At 52.7% G+C, this 27863-nt stretch overlaps 2 protein-coding genes and 1 long non-coding RNA gene across 3 annotated transcripts; 2 read left to right on the forward strand and 1 right to left on the reverse strand.

The window, feature by feature from the left end:
- Positions 1–782: 782 nt before the first annotated feature.
- Positions 783–18013, forward strand: pcolcea (procollagen C-endopeptidase enhancer a). The gene is made up of 10 exons (XM_088628250.1): positions 783–808; positions 5385–5588; positions 9637–9745; positions 9886–10144; positions 10875–10999; positions 11604–11740; positions 12239–12702; positions 13692–13772; positions 14929–15099; positions 15931–18013. Exons 1-10 carry the CDS (start codon positions 798–800, stop codon positions 16059–16061), a joined length of 1692 nt encoding a protein of 563 aa, XP_088484376.1. The 5' UTR covers positions 783–797; the 3' UTR covers positions 16062–18013.
- Positions 17899–22453, reverse strand: LOC148672491 (uncharacterized). Its single transcript, XR_015935791.1, has 2 exons — positions 22015–22453; positions 17899–18717 (listed from the first exon to the last, which is right to left on the reverse strand). It is a non-coding gene; the product is annotated as an uncharacterized LOC148672491 (long non-coding RNA).
- Positions 21134–27483, forward strand: paqr9 (progestin and adipoQ receptor family member 9). The gene is made up of 2 exons (XM_088628251.1): positions 21134–22032; positions 22446–27483. Exon 2 carries the CDS (start codon positions 23198–23200, stop codon positions 24263–24265), a length of 1068 nt encoding a protein of 355 aa, XP_088484377.1. The 5' UTR covers positions 21134–22032; positions 22446–23197; the 3' UTR covers positions 24266–27483.
- Positions 27484–27863: the final 380 nt, after the last annotated feature.

Here is a 27863-nt window from a genome sequence, read left to right on the forward strand (position 1 = left end):
AGGAGCCTGGGGCAGCTCTGAGGTGGGCATGTCAGCGGAGCCTGATTGCACATCCTCACCCAGGAGCTGTACAGCAGGGGCTGCTGGGAGCCCAGGAAATGCCATTCCACATAGACAGCTTAAATAATGGTTCAAGAGAAAGTGACCCTAAGCTGCTCTGAGCTCCTGCCAAGATCAGTGGAAGAGTTAATGAGCAACTCTGCTAGAGGGCCCTGGAGAGGGGGGATTGGGAGAAGCAACTTGGTGGGAGGGGCGGTACTGGAGGGGGCGGCATTGAAGGGGAGGGGGGCCTGGGAAGGCCAACACAAGCCTAAAATCAACAGCAGCTGTTCTGGAAGGGCAGGAATTGCACAGGCCCAGGAAATGACCGGCCAGATTTTGCTTCTAAATTCAATTATTTTAAAAATAGTCCTTGAATGAGTTTTCCTTTACACTTGGAGAGAGAGTGACGGAGATGGAATGGGGGCGGTGGAGGGAGGAGGAAGAGGAGGAGGAGAAGGAGAAGTTGGGGGGGGGGTAGAGGGCAGAGGGCAGTACGGACCAAGCGTTGACCCTGCGCCGCGGCCAGCCTGGAGACCACCTCGGACACACGATGGATCGGGAAACCAGGTTTCCGGAGCCGCAGCCACCTTGGACTCTGGCACGCGTCGCTAGCGCCCCGCTGGGGAAGTGGACAAGTTCCTCCAGATCCCCTGGACCTTCGGTTTCCAGAGCAACGGGGCACCCCTCCACCCGCCGTCTCTACCTGCTTACTCCAACAGAGGGCGCCAGTGAGCTGGAGACTGACCTGGCAGACAATGGGCACAAGGTAAGATCCAGCCTGGACAGGACGCCAGGGTACTCGCACAGCGGTGGGGCGAGAGATGCCAGTTAACCTAGACAGGATGTCTTTGGACTGCAGGGGGATACCAGACCACCTGGCAACAACCCCATAGCTAAGGGGCAGAACATGCAAACTCCCCACTGAAGGTGCCCCAGGCTGGACTTGAACCCAGGACCCAAGAGCTGTGAGACCACAGCACTAAGCCCGAGGCCACAGTGTCACCCTCTTCACCACTAACACCAGTGTCAGTTATTGAGCAGGTAGCAAAGTGATTGGTCCAGTCAAGGGAACTACGGCCCATGAGGACTGTGGGACATTTGGATTGTTACTCTGCACAGTTTTCAGCAGCTAAGAAGCTGTGGGTTTTAAGTTACTGGTTGTAATAGTCGACTTGAATGCAGTTTGGAAGGTGAAAAGCCCACCGATGTTGCTCTTATTCCAATTAGAAGTTTAATTTAGGGCTCTTGGGGAGTTGGGACTGCCCCCTGCACCTGCTCGACCCCCTGTTTCCGAGCTGCAGCCCAGTATCTGATACTTAAACTTGAATTGATCTAACAGCAGTTATTTTCTTGCTTAGACATCTGTCACTGTCTGCAGCAAGCAGAACGACTGCAGGTTTTGTGTCACCTTGAAAAGGTAATAGGTTTTACCCCAGAATGTAGCAGGTTGCTTTTCTCTGGGCGGATTCCAGAGCAGCAGTATCTTGACTACACGCTCGTGGCCAGAACAACGCACAGTATTGTGATAAGTGAGGCCTTATCAGTACATGAAGCAGTATTAATTTCAGTTGTCTTTCCCAAACCTTCCACATCCATTGTGTTCCACACTCCTGGACTCCTGGTTCTTATCTAGTCCAGTGATTTGTTTGCTGTTAATGGTTGAGTGGCTGTTGGAGACGGCATGAGAGGCATGTGTGCTCGGGGCAGAGAGAGCGTCCATGTCTCGGAGGGCAGGATTCCCAGTGTGTGCTCGGGGCGGACTGCGTCTGGGTTGGCGGAGGGCAGTGGGATTGTGGCTGCAGGCGGATCGCCAGCGCCAGGGCTGTGGGCAGGCCGGAATGCTGCAGGGTGTCTCCAGGCTGTGGGATCTGTAATGACAGAGCAGCCACACCGCAGAGCAGAGCTCGCCAGAGCTCCCTTTATAGACACAGGCAGCCTGCTCTTCCAAAGACAGCAGGCATGCATTCCAGCACATTCCAGTACATTCCAGTTCAGGGCGACCAAGTGACCCCCGACACTACATGGGACATTCTGATATAAAAACAACCATTATCAGGAAGCTAGCTAAATCGTGGAAGGTCCATTCCATAAACACATCACAGCAGAGTGAGCACTGACTGGAGGAGAGACGCAGCTCTCACTGACAGCACTGAGAGATCACAGCAGAGTGAGCACTGACTGGAGGAGAGACGCAGCTCTCACTGACAGCACTGAGAGATCACAGCAGAGTGAGCACTGACTGGAGGAGAGACGCAGCTCTCACTGACAGCACTGAGAGATCACAGCAGAGTGAGCACTGACTGGAGGAGAGACGCAGCTCTCACTGACAGCACTGGGAGATCACAGCAGAGTGAGCACCGACTGGAGGAGAGACACAGCTCTCACTGACAGCACTGAGAGACCACAGCAGAGTGAGCACTGACTGGAGGAGAGACGCAGCTCTCACTGACAGCACTGAGAGACCACAGCAGAGTGAGCACTGACTGGAGGAGAGACGCAGCTCTCACTGACAGCACTGAGAGATCACAGCAGAGTGAGCACTGACTGGAGGAGAGACCCAGCTCTCACTGACAGCACTGGGAGATCACAGCAGAGTGAGCACTGACTGGAGGAGAGACACAGCTCTCACTGACAGCACTGGGAGATCACAGCAGAGTGAGCACTGACTGGAGGAGACACAGCTCTCACTGACAGCACTGAGAGATCACAGCAGAGTGAGCACTGACTGGAGGAGAGACACAGCTCTCACTGACAGCACTGAGAGATCACAGCAGAGTGAGCACTGACTGGAGGAGACACAGCTCTCACTGACAGCACTGAGAGATCACAGCAGAGTGAGCACTGACTGGAGGAGAGAGGTGCTCTCACTGACAGCACTGAGAGATCACAGCAGAGTGAGCACAGACTGGAGGAGAGACACAGCTCTCACTGACAGCACTGAGAGACCACAGCAGAGTGAGCACTGACTGGAGGAGAGACACAGCTCTCACTGACAGCACTGAGAGATCACACCAGAGTGAGCACTGACTGGAGGAGACACAGCTCTCACTGACAGCACTGAGAGATCACAGCAGAGTGAGCACTGACTGGAGGAGACACAGCTCTCACTGACAGCAATGAGAGATCACAGCAGAGTGAGCACTGACTGGAGGAGACACAGCTCTCACTGACAGCACTGAGAGATCACAGCAGAGTGAGCACTGACTGGAGGAGAGACGCAGCTCTCACTAAACTAATCAACATACAAATCATCATCTTTCTGATCAGGGGGCCAGTTAGTGTGAATGTGGGGATGTTATCAACTTGAATATGATATAAAACCATAAGGACATTTGAAAATGATAGAAGGCAATTCAGCCCTTTTAGTTAGATGGCTAATTAGATAGCTAAATAATCGACCCAAGGGTAAGCAGCAAGTTTAATTCAATATAAATTAAAATACAAAAAGACATTTCCATTTCTTTCAGTTCTCAGGAGCAATTTTAAAACCCTGCTTCATGTCCCATGTATTATAGGCCCAATGCTCATCTGAAATCAAGTATGGCCAATATGCTTTACTCCTTGCTCACCCACTCCCCCTTGTGGCAAGAGCTTGTAAGTTCAGGTAATGGCAGGTCTTGGTTCAAGACCAACACAGGGCCAGGTGAGGGGGTTTTGTCACAGGATGGGGTCAGATCCCATTCTGGGGTTCACCTGTGTTATGGCCAAGTTGGGCCTGATGTAGAGTAGCACTTCAAAGGGCTAACTGAATAATAAAATTAATTCTGCTACATTGAAAGACCCATTCCATTATTGAACCGATTGAAGGATGATCAACTCATCAAAAAAGGAGCAGATTTGTGGAGGATCCTGTATTTGTACAGATTTAGTGAGTTGTTTATGTTGTTCTTGGTTGGACGGTTTATCTGAGTGATGACCCATTAATTCAGCCTACAGTCAGGTGATGGTGTACGTCTGTTGAAATATCTACCTGCTTGTCTGCACTTAAGGAGCTGCAGTGGGTGGGAGAGGCCAGGCACTCTGTCCGGCCTGCCTTGCTGCTGACCAATCGGAGAATCTTGTCCGGCTGTTTCCTGAAGGACTGCAGGAGTCTGGGCTTCCACAACAAGACTGGGCAGTTAGCTTGAACTAGTGGCTCCAGTGTTCCTGCGATTTCTGTACGATGCACAACATATCAGGTTACCCTGCGTTGCCCGCAGTGTGTGCGCTGTGTGTTTAAATCCACAGAGAAGGCTATGTGGAGGAAATCAGATTTAGCTGGGCAAAATGACACGGCGCATGGTTCTCTGTGGTCAGGATGTTGTTTAAAACAAACTGCGCTGAGAAGTAGCTATTATACAGTGTAAACAGACACACACTCTAAAGACTGACACGTACACACACAGGCGCAGCTTGTACACACACACACACTGAGACTCAGTCATACACAGTCTGAGCCATTAGGGGTAATTTTCCTGTTTTGGACTGTTTATCTCCCACTCCCTTCTATCCCAGTCCTGTTCTGTCTCTGTCCCACTCTCTCCCAGTCTCCCCCTCTTGACCTGTCTCTCTCTCATCCTGTCTCACCCTCACATCCTCTCTCTCACCCGGTCACTCTCTCAACCTCCATCTCCCTCTCATCTTGTCTTCTTCTCCTGTCTCCCTCTCATATCTCACTCTCTCTCCCTGTCTTACTCTCATGTCTCACTTTCTCTCCCTGTTTCACTCTCTCTCTGTCCCACTTTCTCTCTGTTTCACTCTCTCCCTGTCTCACTTTCTTTTCCTGTCTCCCCCTTCTATCACTCTCTCTCCATGTTTAATTCCTGTCTCACTCTCTCCCTGTTTCCCTCTCCTGTCTCACTTTCTCTCCCTGTCTCACTCTCCCTCTGTCCCACCTTCTCTCCCTGTCTTACTCTCCTGTCTCACTCTCTAGCCCTGTCTTCCTCTCTCTCCCTGTCTCACTCTCTCCCTGTCCCACTTTCTCTCCCTGTCTCACTCTCCTGTCTCACTCTCTAGCCCCGTCTCCCTCTCTCTCCCTGTCTCACTCTCTCCCCGTCTCACTTTCTCTTCCTGCCTCCCTCTCCTGTCTCACTCTCTAGCCCTGTCTCCCTCTCTCTCCCTGTCTCACTCTCTCCCCGTCTCACTTTCTCTTCCTGCCTCCCTCTCCTATCTCACTCTTACTTCCTGTCTCACTCTCCTGTCTCACTCTCTCCCCCCTCTCAGAAATCTGCCCCCCTCTCTTCCACACTCAGCTGTTTGGAACCTCCAGCCAAAGTTAATACACAAGCTCCATCTGGTAGTAATTAAACCTTCCCTCCCCCCGTCCCCTCCCTCTCTCCCTCTCTCCCTCTCTCCGATCCCAGACATCGTCTCCCTGCACCTCCCTCCTCCCCAGTGCCTGCACGCTCTCTGCCCCTCTCTGTCCTGGCCGTGCTCTCTCGTTCTGAGGGTCCTATGAAGAGCAGCATGTTTCTGCGGGTGCTCTCAGGAGCTAGCGTTATCGTGCTCGTCCTGCTGGGATGTGCCGGCGCTCAAAGTCAGACGACACAAAGGAGTAACTTCACGCGGTGAGTCTGCCCTGGAGCCTCGCTGCCCCTCTGCTCAGCGCAGGTTCAGCAGCGTGTCCGGACACTGGGCCTGTCCGCCTGTCTCCTTATCTGTCTTTACGGTACAGGTCGGACATCTGTAGTGTCTGCCTTTACTGTGCCTCCTCGTGTGTCTGTATGGAGTCAATCTGTCTGTAGTGTCTGCCTTTACTGTGCCTCCTCGTGTGTCTGTATGGAGTCAATCTGTCTGTAGTGTCTGCCTTTACTGTGTGCCCATGTCTGTTGTGTTTCCGTCTGCACTCATAGTTGTGTCTCCCTTCTGTCTGCCTCTTTTTATTTCCCTGTGCATCTGTTTTATGTGCTATGTGTCTGTCTGTTTGTGACTTAACCGTGTGTTCCCGTCAACGCATGTGTCCATGCTGAAGTCCTGTGTGCACTGCATGTCTTTTTGAACTTTACTGTGTGTCCCTGTCTGTGCTGAAGTCCTGTCTGCACTGCATGTCTTTTTGAACTTTACTGTGTGTCCCTGTCTGTGCTGAGGTCCTGCCTGCACTGCGTGTCTGTTTGTGACTTTACTGTGTCTCCGTGCTGAAGTCCTGTCTGCACTGCATGTCTTTTTGAACTTTACTGTGTGTCTCTGTGCTGAGGTCCTGCCTGCACTGCTTGTCTGTTTGAGACTTTACTGTGTGTCCCTGTCTGTGCTGAAGTCCTGTTTGAATGTCTGTGTACAACTGACAGCTATTTGTATATATAATATAAGGAATTAAAAGACTTGTTGTTTTGCCACATTTTCAAGATTGTAAGGATGGTTCACCCCACAGTTCGGGATTATTTTTCCTCTCTCAGTGAGATCCTTCCAACCCATCAAAATAGAATAAGTGGTCAGCCTGCATATCTGTTAATGTCCCTTTTCCTAAAGTGATTAAGTCTTCTACCGCTAGCCAGGACCCGAAGCTCTTATCTGCAGTGACTCGTGGTGAGAGAGAGGAGAGGAGCTGAGCTATGACATCACCTCTTACTGCAGGGCCCCTGGTCCCCTGCCTCCTCTCTGGGGGGGGGGGGGGGGGGTTTCATGGGGAATCAGGGAGTCCAAACTGGGGGCCAGTCGGTCACTTTTGTGCAGGACATTTGAACAGACTGAGTTGCTCTCGTGCCTTTGGAAGGGCTGTGGCTCTGGCTGCAGTCTCGGAGCAGGAGGGACACTGCTCTTTGGTGAAAGTCTGGAGGTTGTGCAGACAGGGAGGCTGGCGGAGCATCGTGCTGGCGCCACGGCGGCAGGGTCAGGGTTATGGGAAGAAATAAAAACAAAACCATCCAAACATGCTCACTTTGACACACTGACTGACACATCCTGATTGAGAAGCTGACTTACTGTCTGACACACTGGGTGAAACACTGACACACTGACACCCTGACACACATACTGACACTCTGACTGTCTGACACACTGACACCCTTACTGTCTGACACTCTGACACTCTGACACTCTGACAAACTGACACATAGACTGACACCCTGACTGTCTGACACACTGACACACATACTGACACTCTGACTGTCTGACACACAGACTGACACTCTGACACTCTGACAAACTGACACATAGACTGACACCCTGACTGTCTGACACACTGACACACTGACTGACACAATGACACCTTGCCTGACTGATGGATACACTGACCAACTGACCTATTAATTGACTGACCGACTGACCAACAGCCTGAATATCTGACTGACCAGGAGCACTGCCCTGCAATACGTGGACAATGGTAGTTACTAGTTGAGGAGGGTGAGGAGTTTTAGGAAAATCTGTAAAGACTGTTTCTGCTTATAGTGCTGCAGATATTTGGCAGTCAAAGCCTGGGCAAATTTCCACCCTGCAGAAACAAAAGCAGTTTCTCTTTGTTGGGGGTTTTAAGTGTTTAAACAGAGCAGCTGAAGGGTGACTCAAGGACTCTGAAACTAACAGTGCTGAAGAATGCAGGCTCAGACTGAGCAACACTGAGTCTCTGACCGCGCTGCGCTCAAGAAAGCCTTGTGAGAGTCTCGATTCTCACACTGTGACCCGGATCAGGTGGAAACCGCTCGGAAAAATGCCTCTGGAGTCTTTCGGTCCGCCATAGCAGAGTACACTGCTAATATTCAAGGCTGCCTTCTGCTGTGGTTTACTTTGTTTTCAGATCGATCTCAGTGAATTCTGAAAATTATGTTGCCTTTGATTGGCTAATGAACTGTACTGAAGAGGTTTGACATTTTTTGTAGATTGCTGCACCATACTGGAGTCCAGTACACTGTGCTATAGAATTCTGGATTTTAGTGAGATTTCCTGCACTTTATCGCAGTTCGTGAGATGTGGCACACATTACTGTAGCTCAGATCACTGCCCCACAGAGACAGCTCCCTGCTTTGTGTGCCAGTTGTTTCTGTTCCTGTACTCCTGATTACCACCCTGTTCTGTAGCTTGATCAGTCCTGTCTGGCTGTGTCTGTACAGATCTGATTTCTGTCAGTGTGTGCGTGTCTGTGGTTGAGTGTGTCAGTGTGTGTGTGTCTGTGTTTCAGTGTGTCAGTGCGTGTGTTTTTTGCATGCTCTGTGTGTCAGTGTGTGTGTTTTCATGCTCTGTGTGTCAGTGTGTGCGTGTCTGTGTTTGAGTGTGTCAGTGTGTGTGTTTTCATGCTCTGTGTGTCAGTGTGTGCGTGTCTCTGTTTGAGTGTGTCAGTGTGTGCGTGTCTGTGTTTGAGTGTGTCAGTGTGTGTGTTTTCATGCTCTGTGTGTCAGTGTGTGCGTGTCTGTGGTTGAGTGTGTTAGTGTGTGTGTGTGTTTCAGTGTGTCAGTGCGTGTGTTTTTTGCATGCTCTGTGTGTCAGTGTGTGTTTTCATGCTCTGTGTGTCAGTGTGTGTGTTTTCATGCTCTGTGTGTCAGTGTGTGCGTGTCTGTGGTTGAGTGTGCCAGTGTGTGTTTTCATGCTCTGTGTGTTAGTGTGTGCGTGTCTGTGGTTGAGTGTGTCAGTGTGTGCGTGTCTGTGGTTGAGTGTGTCAGTGTGTGCGTGTCTGTGGTTGAGTGTGTCAGTGTGTGTGATAAGGACAGTGCTGCTCTGTGCCATTTGGGAGCAGGCAGCTCTTCTTTCCAGGAATCTCAGCAGTCCAGAAGACTCCGGAAGGCTGGAATCTGTGGAATGTGCTCTGTGATGACACCCCCGCACCCTGTCTCTGATCTTTCTCAGCGGGTCCTGTCTCCTTTATCTTTCTCTTGCCATTTCCATTGTCTAACAAGACTCTGGATCTGTCAAACCCAAGGAGGACAGGAAGTCTTTAGGATGTCTGTGTGTATTGTGTCAGGGTTGTGCGTGTGCAGTGTGTCAGGACTGTGTGTGTGTGTGCAGTGTGTCAGGGCTGTGTGTGTGTGCATTGTGTCAGGGCTTTGTATGCAGTGTGTCAGGCCTGTGTATGTGTGTGCAGTGTGTCAGGGCTGTGTGTGTGTGCATTGTGTCAGGGCTTTGTATGCAGTGTGTCAGGCCTGTGTATGTGTGTGCAGTGTGTCAGGGCTGTGTGTGTACTGTTTCTCAGGTCTGTGTTTAAGCTGTGTTCAGGGTGTGTGTATAATGTCTCAGGGCTGTGTTCAGCCTGTGTTCAGGGGCTCAGGTTTCTAGAAGAGTCGGGGTCAAGACTGTGAGCTCATTGCCCTCCTCTCCACTCTCTTTTCACACAGAGCCCCGTCTGTCTGCAATATCCTGTTTTTCCCAGCCAGACCTGTGGATTTAAAAATCTAGATTAAAAGGGGGTTTCTTCCTCTGGCCCTGTGAGGATTTTCAGTTCAAGGCTCTTAATTCAAATTTAACCCGAGCTCCTAATGGACTGGTTGTTCCACTGGCGTCCACTGGGTCTTGTTCACAGCTGATCCTGAAGAGTTCCACTGGGTCTCAATGCCTTTGAGGATGTTGAGTACTTGAACTGAGTCCCAGAATGCAGGGAGCCATAACAACAGACAGGAGGAAAGTGAGATGTTGTTTGTAGTTTTTCGCCAGACCCCTGCTCTCCAGTATCTGATCTCCTCTCCCTTTCCACAGACCGGTGTTTAACTGTGGAGGCGAGCTGATCGCGGACTCGGGCTTCGTGGGCAGCGAGGGGTTCCCCAGCTACTACAAGCCTGACCGCAAGTGCACCTGGTACATCACGGTAGGACATACGCACCGCACAGCCGGGGGGCTCGGCTCAGGCGGTCTCGCACGTCTGGCAGGCTGTCCAGGGAGCAGTCTCTTTCCCTTCCCCTCCTCCTCCTCCTCCTCCTCACGTCCTCCCTCTCTCTTGGCTGGCAGGTGCCAGAGGGTCACGTGGTCATGCTGTCCTTCCGTGTCTTCGACCTGGAGGCCGACCCCCAGTGCCGCTTCGACTACGTGGAGGTGTACAACGGCCACTCCTACACGGCGCAGCGGCTGGGCCGCTTCTGCGGCACCTTCCGCCCCGGCGCCCTGATCTCCACCTCCCACAGGATGATGGTGGAGATGGTCTCGGACTCGGGCACGGGCGGCAGGGGCTTCCTGGGCTACTTCAACGGAGGGAAGCCTCACGTGGACGGTAGGAGCACCCCATCTCTGTCTCGCTCCCCATTTCTCGGCCTCTGTTTGTCTCCCCCCCTCTCCCCCATCTTGGCCGGGGGGCGCACTGTGGTCTCGCGGTGACCTCGGAGAGGGCTGCGCCACCCCTCCCTCCACAGGCTCAGCCCGGCCGTGGGTGCTGGAGCGATCACTCGGGAGTGGGGGCGCGGGAAGCAGTCGTATCTCTCCGTGCCCGGCCAGCGTGTCCGTGCTGGGAAGGAGGGTGGAGTGAGCACACGTCGCATCTCCGTTGGGCCACCACCCCTGTACGCAGAGACGACAGCTCCCATGTTTTATAATGATAATTCCGTATACTTACACAGCGCTTTTCAGGACCTCGGTTTTACGTCTCATCTGAAGGACGGCGCCTTTTTACAGTATAGTGTCCCAATCATTATACTGGGGCATTAGGACCCACACAGACCACAGGGTGAGCGCCCCCTGCTGGCCCCACTAACACCTCTTCCAGCAGCAGCCTTAGCTTTCCCAGGAGTCTCCCATCCAGGCACTGGCCAGGCTCACACCTGCTGAGCTCCAGTGAGTTCCAGGGTGACATGGCTGCTGGCCATGTTTTTACACATGCACAGGGCTTGGGGGGGGGGGGGGGGGGGTCATATCTGATGGGGTGCAAGCAGAATCATTTCCAGTGTGGAAATTAAAAAGGAGCACGTCCTCCACTTCTCTGACTCCTCGCACTCTCCGTCCCCCAGAGCACCAGTTCTGTGGCGGCAAGCTGACGAAGTCACAGGGCTCAGTCAAGACCCCCAACTGGCCCGAGAAGGATTACCCAGCAGGCATCAGCTGCTCCTGGCACATCATCGTCGAGAGCAACATGGTAAGAATGGTGCAAGCGACCAAAAGAGCAGGAATTCTAATAAACTAATTAACTGAGTATGAACCAAACAATTAAGTGATTGCCATATCTGTGAGACAATTAATCAGCACTGGTTTTCTTTGAACTACTCTATATTGTAGTGCAGTCAGGTGTGACAGTGTGTGTGTGTGCTGTTGAATTCAGGGTGAGTGTGAGAGGAGAGGGACAGCAGTGGCTCTAGCAGTGTCTACAGTACAGTCAGGTGTGACAGTGTGTGTGTGCTGGTGAATTCAGGGGGAGTGTGAGAGGAGAGGGACAGCAGTGGCTCTAGCAGTGTCTACAGTACAGTCAGGTGTGACAGTGTGTGTGTGTGCTGGTGAATTCAGGGTGAGTGTGAGAGGAGAGGGACAGCAGTGGCTCTAGCAGTGTCTACAGTACAGCCAGTACAGCAGGACATTGCTGTGTGGACACTGTGTTGCTGTATGGAGCAGTATTGTACTGTGCTGACACTGGGCACTGGGGCTGTAGTGAGCAGTGTCCTGCTGTGTGGACACTGTGGTGCTCTGTATGGGGCTGTAGTGAGCAGTGTCCTGCTGTCTGACACTGTATTATCCGTCTGTGCCAGGTGATCGAGGTGACCTTCGACAAGTTCGATCTGGAGCATGACAGTTACTGCCGCTATGACTATGTGGCGTTCTTCAACGGCGGCGAGTCCGACGACTCGCGGCGCATCGGGAAGTACTGCGGAGACATAGCGCCCGGGTGAGAGGAGGAGTGAGGGACTGTGTGTCTGGGTCTCAGCCAATGGAGAGGAGGAGTCCAGTGGTGACCTTCTCTGCCCATCCCTCCCTCCCTCCTGTCCTTCATGTCACACTCTCTCCTTTTTCTCTGCCCATCCCTCCCTCCCTCCTGTCCTTCATGTCACACTCTCTCCTTTTTCTCTGCCCATTTCTTGGCCTTCACTTTCGCTCCTATTCTCTCACTCTCCTCTCCACTTCTCTTTATCTTTATTCCTCCTCTCTCTCTCCGTCACTGTCCATCTGTCTCCATTATTCTCCTCCCCTCTCTCCTCTGTGCTCTTCTCTCTCACTCACTCTCCTCTCTCCCCTCTGTGCTCCTCTGTCTCTCTATCACTCTCCTCCTCTCTCTCGTTTCTGCTCCTCTCTCTCCATCACTCTCCTCTCTCTCTCCTCACTCTCCTCTCTCTCTCTCCTCTCTCTCTCATCACTCTCCTCTCACTCTCCTCCTGTCTCTCTGCAGCACCATTGTGTCCAATGGGAACGAGCTGCTGGTGCAGTTTGTGTCTGACCTCAGTGTGACCTCTGACGGGTTCATGGCCACCTACACCAGCATCCCGCGGGGATCCAAGCCCAGCACCGTGGCCGGGGAGGAGAACGGGCTAGGCCCCCAGTTGGTACCGGAATCAGCCGCCAAACCTCCCTCCAAACCCGGACCCAAACCCCCGGCTAAACCTGCCGTCACCAAACCCGTCAAGCCCAAACCCACGCTCAAACCGAAAGTCACCCCCGCGCCAGGGTCCAAGCCCAAGACCACTGCCAAGGCCCCGGTCAAGCCCTCCCCCAAGCCCGGTACCAAACCTGCTGGCAAGCCCACAGCCAAGCCCACAGCCAAGCCCGGGCCCAAACCAGCCGTCCGACCTGGACTTAAACCAGCCCGAAACGGAACCAGGGTGGTGTTGAGACGACCTGGCCCCAGCGACAAGAGTAAGTGCATGACTGCGTTAAGACTCCAGTGAGCTCGTCACTCCAGGGTCTCTACCAGTTCAACCATGAAGCAGCCGAACCAGTCGCTGCATGACTGAACCGGGGCCATTGTCACGAGGCGTTCGATCAGGACCCCGTGCAGACAACACAATCCAGGGAGGAGTGAGGAAAACACGGGGGAAAGGGCCTGTTAGGGGCTGGAAGGAAAACAGGGGGGCGTGTCCGTGGTGCGCTGGTGTTCGGGGGAGGTGTGGCCGAGGCAGACAGTCCAAGGGAGTCCGAGGCAAATCCATGAACGTAGCAAATGTCCCAACCGGGAGATCCATCCAGACACAGACAAACAGAGTTAAAAGCCGGAGCGGGATCCGGCGGAGGGTCGGGGAATAAAAGGGGGTAACGGGACCAGACGCTCCAGTCCTGGACCCAGAAGGTCAGGATGCCGTAGAAGCCGATGCCGCCGAGTCGCTCCTGGACTCGCGGGTAGGCGGGCTTCCGGGCGCCCGTCTTCCAGAGCTGAGCCCAGATTGGCAGGAAGCCTGGCTTTTAGAGGACGGGGGGCAGGAACCGGAGGCAGGTGCAGGGGATCGGTAGAAAACAAGGAAGGGCTGGAGCGTCCTTAAGAGGAGGGGTTTACGAGCGTGACAGTCACGCAGTGTCCCTGCAGCAGCAAGCTGCTGGTGCTGCAGTCCCGCACCCTGGCCGGTCTGGACAATGTCCAGAACGATTTCTCATTGTCTAGCCACAGCGCACTGAGGCCAGAGTTGAAGTCACACCCTCTGTGCCCACTATTCAGGCTCTTCAAGCAGATACACCTCCCTCTTTATCAGGCTGCCGAGACTTGGAATATGATACCCCTGCAAGGTTTTGCAGGCTCTGTAAAGCGCAGGCGCAAGCACACTCTGACATGCCCTGCAAGTGTATCAGAGTTCATCTTTTGCGTTGCGTCGCCCGCAGGTCTTTCATGTCTCGTCTCTCTTCCCACCCTGTAGGTGGCGCCGCTAACCCGCTGTGTGCTCAGGGCTGTAAGAGGACCGCGACCATCCAGAGCAGCTTCTGCTCCAGCGAGTTCGGTGAGGAACCTCTCGTTTTCTCTCTCTCTGCTCTCGGATTCACGTTCTCAGAGCTGTGTCGGCTTGACCCACAAATGACTGTGTTGCCAAAGGACTGGCAATTAAGAAAAACATACTGTGATTAGGCATTTACCAAAATGTACAGTATTAGAGAGGCTGACGGTCTGTTCCTCAGGCTTTGGCAGGAGATCAAGCAATGGGCCGCAGTAGTACTGGGAGCTCTACTGATTCTGGCAGGAGTGGGAATTCTGGGATTAGATTTCGTCGAGGACGAGTCCAGTGTGTCTGTATTAACCCCTCTCTCTCTCAGTGCAGTGTTAATGTACTGTAGTGTTCAGTGAGTCTGTATTAACCCCTCTCTCTCTCAGTGCAGTGTTAATGGACTGTAGTGTCCAGTGTGTCTGTATTAACCCCTCTCTCTCTCAGTGCAGTGTTAATGGACTGTAGTGTCCAGTGTGTCTGTATTAACCCCTCTCAGTGCAGTGTTAATGGACTGTAGTGTCCAGTGTGTCTGTATTAACCCCTCTCTCTCAGCGCAGTGTTAATGGACTGTAGTGTCCAGTGTGTCTGTATTAACCCCTCTCTCTCAGTGCATTGTTAATGGACTGTAGTGTCCAGTGTGTCTGTATTAACCCCTCTCTCTCTCAGTGCAGTGTTAATGGACTGTAGTGTCCAGTGTGTCTGTATTAACCCCTCTCAGTGCAGTGTTAATGGACCGTAGTGTCCAGTGTGTCTGTATTAACCCCTCTCTCTCAGCGCAGTGTTAATGGACTGTAGTGTCCAGTGTGTCTGTATTAACCCCTCTCTCTCAGTGCAGTGTTAATGGACTGTAGTGTCCAGTGTGTCTGTATTAACCCCTCTCTCTCAGTGCAGTGTTAATGGACTGTAATGTCCAGTGTGTCTGTATTAACCCCTCTCTCTCTCAGTGCAGCGTTAATGTACTGTAGTGTCCAGTGTGTCTGTATTAACCCCTCTCTCTCAGTGCAGTGTTAATGGACTGTAGTGTCCAGTGTGTCTGTATTAACCCCTCTCTCTCAGTGCAGCGTTAATGTACTGTAGTGTCCAGTGTGTGTGTATTAACCCCTCTCTCTCAGTGCAGTGTTAATGTACTGTAGTGTCCAGTGTGTCTGTTTTAACCCCCCTCTCTCTCTCTCAGTGATCACAGGGAAGGTGACGACAGTGGCGACAGGTCCCAGGGACAGTCTGTACGTTAGTGTGTCTTTGATTCATGCCTACAAGGCTGGACGCCTCCGCATCACCCAGGCAGGCAAAACCATGTCAGTCAAACTGGTGTCTGCCTGCAAGAAGTGTCCACTCATTCGCAGAGGTAGGGAAAAACTGCCTATATACCCACACAATACACACACTGTGCATAATATACACCTATAGTACACACACTGTGTAAAATATACATCTTCACTTCATACACACTGCATAATATACACCAATACTATACACACTGTTTATAATATATACCTTCACTACAGACACTGTGCATAAGATATACCCACACTACATACACTGGCATAAAATACACCTTCACTACACACACTGTGCATAATATACACCTTCACTATAAACAAACACTTGTATAACATCCACCATATACTGTGTATTCATTCTTTCAACATGGAAACAATCGTTACGTGTTTCTCTATCAAACCTATTTTTAGGTTCAGTTATGGATTTTGTTTTGCTTTAACTGTATAAAAGTGACTTGAAAACAGTATGAGGGGCTCTAATATTAATTCTGTACAGAGTATTTACCCTAGCCTCTGTTTACAGGGAGCTCATAATGTGAACTGGCATATTGTACCAGCTGCATGGTAAAAACTGCACACTGCATCAAGAAAGTTTGATTCTCACACGGTCATGAGAATGGACAGTAACAGCGACCACTAGAGGGCACTAACTTCAGCAGTACCCAACCACACCATGAGCTGATGTAGCGCCCCCTGGTGTTGGCTGTCATTGTGCATGGGGATGTGCTACAAAGGAATGTATTACTGCTGTATTAATGTAGTACTGCTGTATTATTGAAAGAGTGTATTCACTATCATGTTCCAACCCGTGCAAGGAATCTTTCAGCAGGATCAAAATGATTTTAAAAATTTTGGTAAATCGATTTTAATATTTGCTCTCCCTCCCCCTCTCACAGGCGCTAACTACATCCTGATGGGCCAGGTGGATGACGAGGGGCGTGGCCTCCTTTCACCCAATAGCTTCACTCTCCTCTACAAAGCCCCACACCAGAAAATGCTGACCAATCTGAACAGCAAGCCATGCTGACCTCACTAAACCGACCAATCACGTGGCTAGAGAACGACATTCCACAAAATAACACTTCCCGCTCCGGAAATATAGGCATCAGAAGCCAGACTCCTATGCAATCACAGAATTCAGTGTCATGATATTGGAACCTTTAGAAGAGAAAAAGTCTGAAGCGTGTGTTTGGTGAAATAGCCACCTCACAGTTCCTTACAGACTTTGGTCACAACGAGCACCATTTAAAGAGGGGCTCCCCAGTCCTGGCTCTGGTGACCCCAGTGCTTTCTGCCTGTATTCCAGTTGATTTCTCTTTGACTTTACTGAAACCCTTAATTGAAGTAAAAGTTTAGTAAGTGGGGTGAGGCAGACTTGACACAGCGATATGTGTTGTGGTGTAATAATAATTCATAGTAATTCCTTATATTATATAGCGCTTTTCTGGACACTCCGCTCAAAGCGCTTTACAGGTAATGGGGACTCCCCTCCACCACCACCAGTGTGCAGCCCTACCTGGATGATGCGACAGCAGCCATAGTGCACCAGTACTCTCCCCACACACCAGCTCTCAGTGGGGAGGAGAACAGAGTGATGAAGCCAGTTCAGAGAGGGGGATTATTAGGAGGCCATGACTGGTAAAGACCAGGGGGACATTTGTCCAGGACACTGGGGTAACACCCCTACTCTTTTCCAGAAACATCCTGGGATTTCTAATTACCACAGAGTCAGGACCTTGGTTTTATGTCTCATCTGAAGGATGGCACCTGTTTACAGTATAGTGTTCCTGTCGCTATTCTGGGGCATTAGGACCCACACAGACTGCAGGGTGAGTGCCCCCTACTGGTCCCACTAACACCCCTTCCAGCAGCAGCCTTAGTTTTTCCCAGGAGGACTCCCATCCAGGTACTGGCCAGGCTCACACCTGCTGAGCTTCAGTGGGGCTGCCAACTGGGAGTTGCAGGGTGATATGGCTGCTAGCGCAGTGTAACATGACATGGTGTGGCACGATGCAGCGTTATGTGACGCTGTGTGGCGTGGTACGGTGTGACCCAGCACGTTGTGGTGGCGTAGCTTGGTGTGATGTAGCGTAGTGTGCTGCTGCTGCTACACTTTCATCTCCAGTTCGCTGTCCTTCATCCCAGCTTTGCTGTCAGAAAACTCCTGCAGGCAAGGAAGGGGTTGAGGATGAGGATGGTGCATGTCTTCCTCCTAATGGATCTGCACTAAGCTGCAGTGTGAAAGCCACTGATTAGAGGAACAGTGTAACTCTCTCTGACTCACCTCTGCCAGCTCTCTGCCAAGTGAGTCTCGCTGCTCAACAGGGGGCACTGTCGAGCAGTGAGACAAGGATAAGCTGGTCATCTCCAGGCCACCCAACCCCCACTGCACCCACAACATCCTCTGGTCAAATGGTCCGGATATAATTTTATTTTTGAATTATAACATTATCTGTATTTCAGATTACCTGCCATACAATTGGGGAGCATCAAATCCACAAATTGTTTACAAATCAAAATGGATTGAAAAGGTCAAATTAGTTACACATTTAGTATAATTAAGGGTTGAGAATTCAGCTGGAAAACAACCAGCACACACAATACAAAAAGCTCTGAAAATGCTGCCCTAGGTATCATTTTGATTGGCTGTATGGCTCATCTTTCTGCAGCAGTGAACAGGAAAAGGCGGGACAAAGATTCCAGAGGTATGCTGGGAATTGTAGTTCCATCAGTGAAACGCCCCTGCCCTGATCCCCCTCATCTTCCATTATTATTTTTGCATTATAGTCAATGAACTGCCATGAAAGACAGGAAACAGATGGCCCTTACTTTAGTTTCATGTCTGAAACATTTTGTACTGAGTATTTAAACCGTTATATTGATTTTATTTTATTTTATATTTGTCCTTTTATCTACATGCAGATAGGACTCCCTCTGTCTGTAATTTATAATTGTCTCTAATTAAAGGGATTATAACAATCCACAGCTTGGGTTTGTTTGTTTTAGAGGGCCGACAGACAGCGGACATGCCCTTTCCTTTATCCAGGCACTGGATGATGGCTAGCGAGCTCGGTCCCTGTGTGGGGAGCCTGCTGGACAAGCTCGGTTCTGTGGGTGAGGTTTGTCTCCTCTGCTGCTCAGTGTTTGCGCTGCGTGTGCTCTGCAGAGGGCGCTACGGTCCCCCGCCTCCTGGAGGCGCTTGCTCGGCGCCCCCCTGCTCATTCTGTGCGAGGCCGGCCCCAATAGCAGGAGCGAAATCCTTCTTTACCGCGCGTTTCGTCTGGATTATACAAAGGCACACCAGCTTCAGGGTGGCATTGCCTGTCTTCCTGGTTCAGGGATAGTTATCCTAACAGCTGTAATAAGTAGTCTGCTTGCGCCTTGATAAAAACGAGCCGTGCTGAACAGCGCCTCCTGTAGGTCGGGATAGGCTCTCGCGCTTGCCTCCGGGCTCCTGGAGGGGAACGCCTTGGGTCCGATCGCGAGGCTCGTCAAACTGATGCGTTTCATCGCAGCCCGGCCGCGTGGCACCAGGACAGCTTGAGACTGGAGAGGACTCTGAACTGGATGACGGGAGCGTTTCGATGGAGAGACGCAGATCTGCTGAATCAGGTGGACGGCTTGCGTTGGCGTTTGAGTGTGTAGAAACCAGACATTTCACCGCAGGAGCGTTCCAACTCGATCTGCAAGTGGAATTAACTAGTAAGGAGCGTTTGTCAGCAAAACAATCTCAAATGCGAGAGCAATATTTCTGTTGGATTAGAAGAGATGTATGCACAGGTCCGCTTGTTTACAATGTAATAGGGCCATCACCTTACAGGCCAATTTAATGCCAAATTAATGTTTTATTGCCTCATTCTGGATTGCAGAACTTGGTGCTGTGCATACCTGGAAATGTAATCTATTTTGCTATGTTAATTGGAGGTTGTTCAAGTTACTGTGTACATCGGACTTTTACTGTGGTTTGAAATGCACTCATCAATGCCGATTCTTTCTCACCCCGTAATATAAAAGCAGTGTTGCAGTTCCCCTTTAATCAAGAGGCTTGTTTTGCCCCCTTCAGAGGCAACAGAGCCATCTGGTGTGTGTAGGTTGGATTACAAGCCATGCTGTTTGAAGCTTCTCATATGCTCTGTCTACAGTGTGCATAGCAGTATGGGGCTGCTATTGCCCTGCAATCCAATCCATTTCAGGTTTGATCTGCAGCTGGGTTTTAGTACATGACTCAATGTGAAGCCTGGAAAAGACATCCTAATATCAGCCCGGAGAGGATCAGACTGCAGTGCACTGAGTCTGACTCCAGGTACTGCACTGCAGAACCTGGACCGGACCAGAGTGCTGTGTGTGGGGAGTCTGATCTGTCTTTCTGCACTGCAGCAGCAGAGCCACGGCACGTTAAAATGAGCAGCCTTTTCCCAGAGCATGTCCACGTCCACATACGTAAATACTTCAATGTACTGTCTCGGGTCACGTGCTGGGACGGGCTGTACTCTGTTCAAGGCCCTTGGGCAGGCTGTGGGGGAGTGGGGCTCATCACAGCTGGAGATCAGACCTGTGGCAACTTGGCCAGGACTTTTGGCAGAGAAAGAGTAGGTTGTGTAGAAAAAAAGAGGCTACCATGCTGGGCCTGGAAGTTCCTCCACACACTTTGCATTTACACTGCCTTGTGCCAGCCTGCTTCTCCATTAATAACAATAGCAGGACCCACCCAATTTCTAACCATATCTTCCAAGAGCCTATCTCAGCAAGTACCAGGCACAAAGCAGGGTGCCCTGGCAGGACCCCAGTCCGTAGCAGAGCACACACAGACCCACACACCAGCACCTCTTTCTCCACAAACCAGTGACCTACCAGCATGCCTCTAGACTGCAGGAGGAAACCCAGGTGAACATGGGGAGAACATACAGACTCCACACAGACAGCACCCCAGGGCTGGAATTGACCCCAGGGCCCCAGGGCACCAAGGCAGCGATACTGACACCATGGTGCCACGGTGCCACACCCAGCATCGCCCTTTTCCTCCCCGGTCCTTCTCGTTGGTGAGGATCTCCTGTGCGTCTGAGGTCAGGGGCCACAGGTGGTGTGACATTAACCGTTTCGGCTGCTGAATTTAAAAGACTAATATGGACACGGCTCTGGCTGAAAGGCGCTATACAAGAGTAAAATGGATTGATGGGATTGATCATCCGCAGCTGGGCAGGTGGGGAGGGGAGCTCGGCGCCGGGCCCAGGAAGAGACGTGCCGAGCTCCTCCCCTCCGGAACGGCCCTGCTCCGAGCCACTTTCGCGATTCCGCGGTCGTCTCCCACAGATAGCGGATTCGGGGCGAGAGGAGAGCCGCTGCAGGGCCTGCGGAGCCTCCTGACGTGTGAGTGAGGAGCCGGGTCTGTCCCACAGCAGGGAGGGGAATCTGGTCACGCCTGACTGTCCATCTGTCCACCCATCTTTCTATCTGTCTGCCCATCTGTCCACCCATCTCCCTGTCTGTCCTGCTGTCTGTCCATCTCCCTGTCTGTCCTGCTGTCTGTCCGTCTCCCTGTCTGTCCACCTGTTTGTCCGTCTGTCTGTCTGTCTCCCTGTCTGTCCATCTATCCACCCATCTGTCTGTCTGTCTCCCTGTCTGTCCATCTGTCCGCCCATCTCCCTGTCTGTTTGTCCATCTCCCTGTCTGTCCACCCTCTGTTCACCTGTCCACCTTGCTGTCTGTCCACCTATCCACCCATCTGTCACCTGTCCACCTTGCTGTCTGTCCACCTGTCCACCCATCTGTCTGTCTATCTCCCTATCTGTCCACCCTCTGTTCACCATTCTGTCTGTCCACCTGCCCGTCCGTCTCTGTCTCTCAGTGCCATCACAAGAATTGACAGGAGGAATAAAATGAATCACTGCGCGGGTTTAATCGGGCGAGAGGGAGAGCCCGACCCGGTCCGGGTGAAACCCGTTCAGGAGCCGTACAGACAGGGGGAAGAGCGGCGCTGGGCGCGCCTGCAGGCGACCGTGGACGGGCGGGGGGTCACACGTACTCGGATACCGGCGTCGCTGCTATCGACTCGCCGAATTCACAGGGGGAGCAACTGCGAGCCAGTGGCCTCGAAGCCTCCCTTGTACGAAGCAGTGCGTGACGATGATGATGCTGAAGATGGTGGGAGACCTATGGCGGCGCTGTGGTCCACAGGGTTACGGGAACGTGTCCCGCAGGTCGCTCAGAATGTCAGACTCCGTCACTGAGCTGCGGTGACAAGTGACACGTTGTGTGTGTGCGTGTTTGCGGTGTTTACATTTTTGTTTGTACACCAACCTCGGGACAGCCGGCGAGTCTCTGAAAACAAACGCGCCTCGCTGGATTAGCGCTGCGCGGCGCCCCGAGCCCTCTCTTGTGCCTCTGGCCCCGGTCCAGCAAGCGGGCGGGTTATTTCGAGACTGCGCCGGGACCGCAGAGGGACGGAGAGAGGGAGAGAGGGGGAGACAGAGACCCGGGTCGCCCAGCGCGGGGGGAGCAAGGTCACCCTACCTACAGTCACATCGCGTTACACACAGCCGGCTACAGCGGCCGGGTACAGTTCAGCGCAGTGCGCCAAAGACGCAGAGTTGTCTCTCTCTCTCTCTACCTCACACACACACACACTCACTCGTGAAGTCTCGCTGTCTGCAGCACCGCTCCGGCTCCCAGCTCCCGGCGCTGCAACCGTGTCCCGCACGCGGATTGTGTTACACGCGGACACACAATACACCCTCCGCGTGTCTGCGGGACACACACACACAGGAGCGCGCGCGCGCGTGCGAGGTGAGAGATCCCGGGGGTCTTCGGGGGGAGGAGGAGGAGGAGGAGGAGGAGGAGGGAGAGGGAGCCGGAGAGAAGCTCTCCCGTCGCCCGGTCGGGACCGATCCTCGGCCGCCGTCAGGAGCCCTCACCACGGCGGGCGCAGCAGGCACGAAAACCGACCTCTGGCACGGAAAGAGACGCCCTGGAGCGGCGGTTACCTGATCGCGCCCGGACAGGTACAGTATGTGTCCTGCGCCGCTTGTGCAGCGTGTTTCAAAGTCACGCGTACCTCGCTCTCTTCAAACCGGGACCGACTGACCGAGTTACAGCTGTGCAGGACGCCCGGCCGGATACATGATTTATGAGCGGCCATGAATAATAGATGAGGACAGGCGGGAGATTAAGAGCCGGGAACGCAGGACGCGGCTCGTCGGGGTCCGAAGTCCGGAGTCGACTGACCTGGTTTTGAAGCCGAGCTCCCGTGCGGAAATTCTCCCAGCGAGGAAAAAGACGGCGACAAAGAAGTATTATAACATCAGGAGCCCGTGCGCAGCCGGAGTTATATTCGCTATGATGTAGCGGTTTTAAACACTGAACCACGAGGTTCGTTTCCACAGAAATAAGAGCTTTCATTCCCTCCCCCCCGAAGGCATTTCGTCCCGGACTCCACAAGACCTTCACACGCTCACGTCAGCGTGTTACAAGATCGCCTTTGCGGCAGATGCTCAGCGACCCGGGACCCGCGGGGGGAAGAGACGGGAGACACAGGTGGCGAAGGACGGAGCGGATATGAACCTGCTCTCCGCTCGCAGCTCCTCTGCAGGCGCTCGCTGACCCGTCGGACTGGCGGACCCCGGCAGACACGGCCCGATCCCGGCGGCCCCTGCTTTTGCACCAGAAGCCAGTAAACATCTCCACGGCTTTCCGACTAAGCGCTTTTGGGCCAGGTCAAATTCCACGCCGGGCTTCGGAAGACAAGGTTTTCCGGCTGCAGAAATCACGTCACGGTCACGGTCACGGTGCAGTGATCGGGGGACACAGGGGAGCCCCCCCGGACCTCTACTGCTGAAGATATCAACGCTCAGGTAACCCCTCTGTCTGCACACCCAGCGTCCGAGTGTGGGGGGGGCTTGCTGAGTCTGCAACTTCCTCCTTGTCTGGATCAGGGTGGGGGGGGCTGAAAAGCCGGATTCCCAGGTTCGAATCCACGTCGGGCTGTGCCCCCACGCGACGGGCCGCAGGCTCTGGTGTTGCCACCTGGGGGAACAGCCCCAAGTCTGAGGAGGAGCCTCAGACCTGCTGTCCGGAGCCAGCGGGCAGGTGCCTCCGGTCGAGCTGAGAGGAGGAAGAGGAGGAAGAGTCTCGCCCCCGAGCGCGAACCCGCCGAGCAGAGCGCCGGCCATGGCGTTCCGGCGGAGGCCCCGGCAGCTCTTCCGGCACACGGACGTGCCGGCCCGGGTCACCGAGAGCTTCATCCTGTCGGGCTACCGCTTCCCGGACTGCAGCTTCTCCGAGTGCCTGGCGTCCGCCTTCCGGCCCACCAACGAGACGGGCAACTTCTGGACCCACTTCCTGGCCCTGTTCGTCTTCGCCTTCCACTGCCTGGAGCCGGCCGGCGGCGGGCAGGCCCGGGCCCTGAGCGACCCCTTCTTCTACCCCTTCTGGACGTACGCGCTGGGCGCGGCGGGGCTGCTGGCGGTCAGCAGCCTGGCGCACCTCTTCAACGCCATGTCCCTGCAGGTGCGCGAGATCTGCTTCTTCGTGGACTACGGCACCATCAGCGCCTACACCGTGGGCTCCTCGCTGGCCTACTTCTACTACATCCACCCCCGGGCCGGCCTCGCCCCCGCCGGCGCCCGCCGGGGCAACGCCTCCCAGGCCTGGCCGCCCGCCGCCGGCCCCTCCCCCCCCCGCCCCGCCCGCGGCTTCTTCGACACCTTCTACATCCCCAGCACCTGCCTGGTGGCGCTCATCTGCACGCTGGCCTGCTGCAGCTCGCGCCAGCGCTGGCGCCGGCACCGCTACGTCATCCGCACCCTGGTCTTCCTGCTGCCCTTCGCCGTGGCCTCCGCCCCCATCTTCTACCGCCTCTACGCCGGCCCCCCCGGCACCCTGGCCCCCTTCTTCTACCGCCACTGCTTCTGGCTGGTCATGTCGGCCCTGATCAACGTCAGCAAGATCCCCGAGCGCCTGTCGCCGGGCCACTTCGACATCTGGGGCCACAGCCACCAGTGGTTCCACTGCTTCACCTTCCTCAGCATCCTGGACGAGCTGCGCATGATCAAGGCCGAGATGCGGGAGCTCTCCGGCGCCGCCCTGCTGGCCGGCGCGGCCGCCGGGCCCACGCTGCTCTCCACCTACGGCGTGATGCTCGGGCTGCAGGGCTGCATCGCCGGGATCATCTCCTGGTTCTCCCTGCGGGCCCGCGGGGACCCCCGCCCCCCGCAGGCCCGGCCCAAGGCGGATTGAGCCCTCGCTGGGGGGGCTCGGTTTCGTCAGGGGTAGGTGGAGGGGACGTGGAGGCCGATAAGGCTCCTGTTTGCACATCCTGTAATCCGCTGCAGGTTCGAGTGTAAGGTGGTTTGAGGACATCCTTATTGTGCCTCCTCAGTACAGCAGCCCGCATGCCTGGAAATGGGTGTGAGACAGGAGTCATATCTCCGTAAGGGTGTGATTTATTTTAAATGACGGTGATAGGTCTATCACCTATCATGTCTATTTAGGCTAACATTGATTTCATTTTTTATCATATGTTTCTCTCAAGTTTTAAGAACTTTTCTTTCTCAAGAACAGTACATAGAGAGGGCCGGGCAACCCTCTCTGTTACTTCCTGCGTAGACAGCAATAACAATGAACCGCAACAACGTCGTTTGGCTGATGCTTGTATCTGGTCTGGCCGGGGAGGGTGACCTCTGACCTCTGACCCATGACCCCAGCAGCTGCTACACAGTCGCTGACAGCAGGACCTCTTGGGACAGAGCGCCAGGGGGTTCAGCGGCTGGCTCAGGGAGTGGGGAGATGGGCTCAAACCAGGAGCCACCTGATTAACGCGGTCTCCTCTAACAAGAGTTCACAGCAGTGCCAGCAGCGAACTGGCGTGTTGTGTCACTCTCAGCGGCTCTGCGGGTTCTATTCCCAGTCAGGTGTCTGGAAAGGTGCGACACAGGACTTTCTGGACCCTGAAGTCCTGGGACCCTGTTTTTGTTTTGTTCCAACTGAGCTCTCCTTTGACGTAAACCGGGCAGTTTGCAAAATTGTTTTCACGTGCTGCATGTCTGGAGGCTTCACCCCCAGCCCAAACAAGGCATGAACACGCGAATACGTGTCCAAATTCCACACTCGCGCCCAGGCAGTGTGGGCGTGGGGCACAAGACCGAGCATGAAACCGAGCACGCCCCAACACGTCACAGGCCTCCGGAGCAGCTTTTCTCTTTGCGCTGGGGTAGTTTAGGCCTCATGAATGCACCCGAAGAGCCGGCAGATGCTCTTTCATCTGTGTCCCTAAGAATAACAAGGTGATTCAGAGCAGATTTCTCCACTGTTGGTGGGGAGAACACGTTTCAGTCAGTTGTGATTGCCTTTTGCTGGGATGAACTTAGTAGAGCTGTCTTGGCTCTGTGGCTCAGGATCTGCACCTGTGGCCGGAAGGTTGCTGGTTCGTATCCCAAGGCCGGCAGAGGAATCCTACTCCGTTGGGCCCCTGAGCAAGGCCCTTAACCCCAGCTGCTCCAGGGGTGCTGTATAAATGGCTGACCCTGCGCTCTGACCCCAAGCTTCTCTCCCTGTCTGTGTGTCTCATGGAGAGCAAGCTGGGGTATGCGAAAAGACAAATTTCTAATACAAGAAATTGTATATGGCCAATAAAGTGATCTTAATCTTGTGTACAAGAACAGATAAATGAAGTATTTATGCTGCTTAGTAAATCTGTAACAAAACCTTATAAGGTTCATGGGGCCAGCTGCCACTGTATAGCACATATAATCGAGATTAGGACGATTACATTGACCTCCATCGGTATTTGTCAAAGATCTCTGAAGTGGATCCCCTCCAGGGTGCAGACCTCCATTATGGTTTTCAAAAACTTGCTGCTGTCTATGTATATTTATACATATATAAATGGATTTGTAAATATACATGCTGTATATGTGTATTTATATACTGTATGTTAGGCAGTGTTGTTTGCTGTGACAGGGAGGGTCTGGATGCACTGAAGTCCCCCCAGTTCTTTGCATGTAATGGTACAGTCCATTGTTTCTTGAGCAGCACAGTGCAAGTCAGCACCAATAAGGTTGCAGTGGAGGGGGGGGGTCCTAAAGACACGCAACTCAATAATGCAATACTCTTATGCCATCCGCTGTGTTTATGACCCCCCCACCACCACCACCAAATGAAAAAAAGTGATTGTAGACACTTACAAGTCCATAAATCTGTGAGGGGAAAACACCAGGCACAGAGTGGAGGAGACTCAAACCCTCCAGCCTTATCGGCCTGTAACATGCCTTTCAAGACGTACATTGCATTTATCTCTTATATGGGAGATGGGGGTTGGGGATAGGAAGCTGGCAAAAGCCATTGCTTCTGCTTTTTTCTAATGGTGGGGATCCTTCTCCTGTGCACTAGGCACATCATAGCACTGTCAGATGTTTAAATATAGATGTATGAATATTAATACAAAAAACCAAGAGAAAAAATGAAAGAATGTGAATTAACATGCTCAGGGGGATTACAGAGGTGCTTAGCTGCTCCGCTGGAGTGGAAATTTTAATTAAATGTGTATTGTGGCCAGGATTAAAGGTCTTGTGGCCACACAGTGACACTGTACCTCATGCCACAGTTTACTGTAAGTCTCCACGTCTCTGTCTTGAACCTGTGGTCTTCTCATGACTGGTGTGTTTTCTGGAGCACTGCTGCAAACTGTCTGTAAATACTCTGACCACCTCAGGTCCTCAATTAACAGTATGGTTCTCTTGCTCTCTTTCCAATTAAGGCTTTCTCCATTACATTCATTGATCTAATTAGTGGATACACATTTTGTCTTTTTAGGCTCTTTTCAAAGGTGATTTATTGGCTCAGCATACAGAAACTACAAATTGTGCATGTACTGTAGCTCGTCAATACCCCTGTCTAGACAATGTGGGGAAGTGATTTCTAAAAGGGGAAAAAATGAAGTTTCTACAGGTTTTCCAAGAATAGGGTGGTTGCTCCGACTACAACTACTCCTACTCTTTCATACATAAACTGGACATTTGTAAACCTGACTCTCAATTTCTTAATTAAACCAGTTACTGGTATAGCCTAGATTATTGATGCTACTGACTAAAGACTGTCTTATCCCAAAGTCCCTGGGCTCTGCAGGGCCGATGGTGGAGAAATCGGTCCTGTATACAATGTACAGGTCGTGTATAAGGTTAGCCATCCTTGTCAAACAGCTGGACGATGAATTAGAGGAATTATCTACCACAGTGAGTCACATTGTCCTGTAAGCCTGGATCTGGGCAAAGCAGGAACTAATCCAGCCCCTGTGACACAGGCACCAGACTTTGCTGCAAAAAATGCTCTTCTGACTTATTTTTTTGTTCCGTTTGAAAAATGTTGACATGCGTATTTCTGTAAGCACCTTTGGTGTCATTTTGTTTTGGGTGTAGAGCCAATTCATATATTGAAATAAAAGCAGACGAGAAACCTGACTACCTTCGAATGTGAGAAGAGGAACTGCCTTGCTTTGTTTCGGTTTCTGTGCTTTGTTAGCTGCGTGTCTGGCCTAGGCTGAGGACACTCCTGCCTTCTGATCCTGATGGCTAAGTTTTCACATAACTGGAGCTACACTGGGTGGAGGGGGGGTGAGGGTGTAGGGAACTGGGCTTCAGTGCAATGTGCGACACCAATTTGCTTCCCCTATCCACTTCCTCCCTGCTTTGTTCTGAGCGTGTGTGCTTGTTGGGGGGGGTAATCTGCTCTATATAGCTGACCTCCAGCTTCTCTTATTTTCCCTTTGAACGAATGGCCCTGGTTTCCGGGAGGCGGGGGTTGGGTGAGAGTGAGAGAGGGGGCGGTCAGCTGACAGAAG

Source organism: Lepisosteus platostomus, chromosome 4, assembly GCF_059453375.1.
Source record: "Lepisosteus platostomus isolate fLepPlt1 chromosome 4, fLepPlt1.hap1, whole genome shotgun sequence".
Lineage (NCBI taxonomy): Eukaryota > Metazoa > Chordata > Actinopteri > Semionotiformes > Lepisosteidae > Lepisosteus > Lepisosteus platostomus.